At 33.7% G+C, this 5391-nt stretch overlaps 1 protein-coding gene across 1 annotated transcript; it reads left to right on the forward strand.

Moving 5' to 3' along the window:
* Positions 1-10: 10 nt before the first annotated feature.
* LOC17874495 (serine/threonine-protein kinase D6PKL2) lies at positions 11-3927 on the forward strand. The gene is made up of 3 exons (XM_006279314.2): positions 11-607; positions 2980-3413; positions 3512-3927. The coding sequence occupies exons 1-3, from the start codon at positions 57-59 to the stop codon at positions 3886-3888; spliced, it is 1362 nt and encodes a 453-aa protein (XP_006279376.1). The 5' UTR covers positions 11-56; the 3' UTR covers positions 3889-3927.
* The last annotated feature ends 1464 nt before the right edge of the window (positions 3928-5391 follow it).

Below are 5391 nucleotides of genomic sequence, written 5' to 3' on the forward strand. Positions count from 1 at the left end.
TTTCTCTATTTCTCTCTTCTTCTTCTCTCTCTCGTCGTCACTGAGTAGATCGGAAAATGGAGCCATGGATTGACGATTTAGCCGACGATTTACAAAGCATAAGTTTCACATCAGCCGGAACCACCGTGAATCGAAGCACAAGCTCCGGTTCTCGTTCCTCCTCCTCCGCCGCAGCACTAACACCAGCACCATCAGCTCACGGTTCATTCTCATCCTCGAAACTCCCTCCTTCACTCCGATCATCTCTCTCACTCGCCGATCTCAGATTCCGTCTCCGTCTCGGTTCCGGAGACATCGGCTCTGTTTTCTTAGCCGAATTCAAATCCCTAACCGCCGTAACCGTAACGGAAACCGCCGCCGTTAAATTACCTCTGTTAGCAGCGAAGGTTATGGATAAAAAAGAGCTCGCGAGCCGGAGCAAAGAAGGAAGAGCGAAGACGGAGAGAGAGATACTCGAATCTTTAGATCATCCGTTTCTTCCGACGCTTTACGCCGCCATTGATTCTCCGAAATGGCTCTGTTTGTTGACGGAGTTTTGTCCCGGCGGTGACCTTCATGTTCTCCGTCAGAAACAAACTTATAAACGTTTCCATGAATCCGCCGTCAGGTAACAGTTTCCGTTAAGTTATTAAAAAAAAATATTCAGTTTCTAAAAATATAATTCAAAATAAAAATCTTTGGGAAGTAATAATTACGAAAGAAGTGAATAATATTTTTTAAAAAGCTGATGAAATCAGGGGGAAGTGGGACTCGTCCAGCTGGCGAATTGTCTCGTAGTTTAACACTTAACTGAATTTATGGTTCCGTTAATTAATCACTAATTTATAACCTTTTTAAACGGTAATTATATCGTAATTATTAGATATATAAAGTGAAATAAATCACATAGACAAGATTTAATTTCCGTAATTTCTTCAGTAATTTTTGGCAGTTTTCAATACTTAATTATTCATAATGACTTTTGTTTGTTGTTGGAATTATGTTTTTTTTTTTTATAGGTTAGACTAGAAAAGTCTATTTAGACCACACAAAAAGGGAACTAGAAAGTGTATTTTTAAAAATTAGAAGTAAAAAAAAAACTATAGAGATAAAGTGGTTATTTATATATAATATATAGTTTTTTTAAACTGCAATTATAGACTAACTATATATCATAGGCCCGTTAAGTTTGTTACTTGTAATAATTATCTTTGTGAAAATCACACTCAACCTAAGGTTTTATTTTCCTTAATTTCGTCATAATTATATAACATAAGTGGGTAAAGATTTATAATATATAGTTTTTAAAAAAGGCAATTATAGACTAATTATATAACTTAGACTCGTTAAGTTTGTTACTTGTAATAATTATCTTTAGTGAAAATCACACTCAATCTGAAGTTTAATTTTCCGTAATTTCGTCATAATTATATGCTTTTTCACGAATGTTTTAACGTATAGATTTGTTATTAGAATATGGATTATTGATTTGATTTGATGTGCTCGATAATGGCTTTTTTGAATAAACTAGGAAAAGTCTATATACTCCACACAAAAAAGGGACTAGAAAAGTGTATTTTTTATTTAACCCATAGAGTGGCTATTTTTGTTTATAATATATAGTTTTTATTTTTATTTTTATTTTGTTATGTAAGCAGATGTACGCACGATTAACAAAAGTGTGTGTCTGTGTGCATCTTACTTACATGTGTGCGTGTATCGTAGGGTATCATAATTTAGTAGTAGTTATAATCTGGTGCGATGATGAAAAATAAAAAAGTCAATTCTAGTGGGGTTTGACTTTGATCTCGTAACGAATCAGTTAAAGACACGTGTAAGTTTTGTAGTGGAACCAGGTGATTGAATTAAATCACGTAGCATGCATTACCATGGAAGGAAAAAAAAAAATATTTTTCTTTTTTTGTTTTTTTTTTTTTTTGGGCATGTGGTTACAACACAAGCACATCACATTCACAGCTATTAAAAATTTTAAAACCATTGGTTATTTTATGAATTTTTTTTTTTTTTTGTCAAATGATCTTAATGAGTTTGGTCCTACAATTTAAGAGTTAAAATTATGAAATTTATATTGAAAAGTAGTTGTGGCTTTAGAATGGTAACGATAGTGTAGTTTTGGTTTGGTAGTAGATGAAAGTTATATCATTTAGTTAGTTGAGGTTAACCATTTATGTTCCAATTTTTGTATCACGTGATTAATTACTAGAAAACCGGATCTTGTTCTTCTTCTTCTTGGTGTATGTTATTAGATCTGATTTGTTTTTTGTGTCCTTAAGTTATCTGTCAGATTTTGACTAGTGTAGTAGTTTACACGTTAACCATTCTACAAGTTAACTACAAACTAAGTTCTTATGTTAATGAGTTCTACAAGGATTGAGAAATTGGGACCAGAAACTAAGTTCTTATCGTTTTTTTTTAAGGTTGTCCTACTAAAAAACCAAGGTCCCAGCTGCATTTTTACATTAGAAGCTTTGCTCAATTAGGTTCTGGTTTTACTTTAAGTGATACAGAGAACAATGGCTCTATGGAAATGGATATATGAACCGGACAAGTTTATCTTTTGTGTGAACTTGTTCTTAGAATACAGTTTCCTTTACTCTGTTTTGTGTGGAGTGTGTTTGTTGATTGTGGACCAGTGGAGACAAAAAGGGTCGGGTAGAGGAATCTTGGGTAATGTCTTAGCACCAGAAACTCACTATTTTAGACAAAAGAGTTCGTTAAGCCAAACCAACCTTGTAGGTCCATTTTTGTTCCTTGTGTATAGTGACATCAAACCCAAAACATCATCTTCTTGTCTCCAAATCCAACAAATGCTGTTTTGTCACAATACCTAAAAATCGTAACCAAAAAATTCTGGTTTTTAAAATTATTGCAAATCTCTATTATTCGTTTTGTCCTCACTACCATGTTTTCTTTCTCTTTGTCTCTTCTTTTTTCCACATTACTAATCATCATCATCATCTCTTTACTGTATTTTTTCAGATTCTATGTATCGGAAGTGATTGTAGCTATTGAGTATCTTCACATGTTGGGGATTGTTTACCGCGATTTAAAGCCAGAGAACGTTCTGGTTCGATCAGATGGTCATATCATGTTAACCGATTTTGATCTCTCTTTAAAATGTGACGAATCGACTTCTACGCCACAGATAGTACTGAACCGGAACAACCCTCCTAACGGCTCGTCTGATCAGAACGAGAACCAAGGCATGGACCATCATCAAACCACATCATCCTCTTGCATGATTCCTAACTGTATCGTCCCTGCTGTCTCTTGCTTTCACCCGAGAATCCGAAGGCGAAAGAAGAAAACTGATCACCGTAACAACGGTCCTGAGCTTGTGGCCGAGCCAGTGGATGTTCGGTCCATGTCCTTTGTTGGAACGCATGAGTACTTGGCTCCAGAGATTGTTTCAGGTATTCTTTAAATCTACATCATTCTCAACTCCTCTGTTTTATTAATGTAACTTAACGATATGAAATCTTAACATTGAAATGTAAAATGTGGATGGCAGGAGAAGGGCATGGGAGTGCAGTGGACTGGTGGACACTAGGGATATTCATGTTCGAGCTATTCTACGGAACAACACCGTTCAAAGGGATGGACCACGAGCTAACCCTTGCAAACATCGTGGCTCGAGCTCTCGAATTCCCAAAAGAGCCAACGATTCCAAGCGCGGCCAAGGATCTGATCTCTCAGCTACTAGCCAAGGACCCGAGCCGACGGTTAGGGTCGTCTCTAGGTGCAACAGCCGTGAAACGCCACCCATTTTTCCAAGGAGTGAATTGGGCGTTGCTCATGTGTACTCGTCCTCCTTTTCTTCCTCCGCCTTTTCGCAAAGACCTTTTGTCAGATGACATTTGTCCTGAAACCCATGTAGACTATTATTAATTATCTTAATTAGCACTACGTAATTAATTAATTTTCTTCGGATATAATTATTTCCAAGAAACAACATCTTCGTAATATAATTAGCACTAGTATAGTTTCATTTTATGATATAAAAAAAAAAACTTATCACAAATGCATTTAAGAAATGTGTAATACAGTTACATTTCATGAAACAAAAACTTAGTACAAATGCTTTTATATGTTTTTCTTTGTTTGTCAACTTAAAGAAGTTTAGATATTATTCATAATAATTCTGACACACAAATAGAAACCAAGACATGTAACACGTTATTTGTGCTATCCATTTAATTATAAGTTTATAACCAATAAAATTTTTATTGTTGGAAAAAAAAATTGATACCAAAACAAGAAATTTTAAAAGTTTTCCGAAATTATTACTCTCTCTGTTTCATTGTTTTATATATAAGATACTTGTTCGAAAAAATATTTTTGGCTTAATTTTTATAAAACTCTTAGACCAAAATTCATATTTCCATATTATTTTATGACCATATTAATTCTAATTCTTTAATATTTGTATGATTGGTTGAATTAATTTTCACTATATATTAAAATAGTAAATTCTAAACTTGGCGACAAAAAAACAATCATACACCTAAATATGCATTTCAGTCATTTATTGTTTACTGAGATTTTGGTACAACTAACTAAATGAGTTCCACATTTATGGATCATCACAATTCACAACATAAAGAAAATTATTGATGTCTTTTTGAATACTACTGCCATTTTTTTTTGAATTTAAAACAAGCAAAAAAAATTTAAAATTTATTTTCCAATAGATGTGGAAAGATAAATGACGTAATTGAATGAAGAAGACCCACGTGCCTCATTGATGACATATATAGAAGTTCACGTGCATGGCTTTATTGTAATTGTACTTTTGGCTTATCCTAAAACTTTACAAACCAATCATTGATTCTTTCACCAAGTTCGACCGTCGTCATGGGTAGGCCTTAGATAAGTGTAGTCATGGGATTGGGTTCTTCTCTAATGAGTTCATTCATAATCATATAGTAGCTGCCTCGGTTTCGGACAAGTCTAGAAGAAAAATAATGTATATTAAATAAACATTTTTGTAAAGCAAACACATAATTTTACTTATCAATTTTTCGATCTAAAAACTCATATATATTTTAGCTTTAAATGTTAACAATAGAATATATGTTAACATAGATCGATGTTAATTAAATACCACGAAATTATCTACATGTTGTGCTCTTTGTTAAGTGTCACCAAGAACTTGAGGCTAATAATGTTCTAGTAGTTCTCTTATGCACCTAACCTTGCTTTTTGTTTACGTACCTAGAACATCGATGATGTTTTCCTTAGGGTCATGTTTCACCTTTCTTTAAAAGGGTCGGACCCAAATAACTGAGTAAATCCAACTGAAAAGCTAGAAGGAAGAGTCACATCGATATTAGGATATACTTGAAATATTGAGATGTGGTATGATTCTATCACATAAAGAAAATTTATTAT

The sequence above is a fragment of the Capsella rubella genome, unplaced genomic scaffold, assembly GCF_000375325.1.
Source record: "Capsella rubella cultivar Monte Gargano unplaced genomic scaffold, Caprub1_0 scaffold_15, whole genome shotgun sequence".
Taxonomy (NCBI): Eukaryota; Viridiplantae; Streptophyta; class Magnoliopsida; order Brassicales; family Brassicaceae; genus Capsella; species Capsella rubella.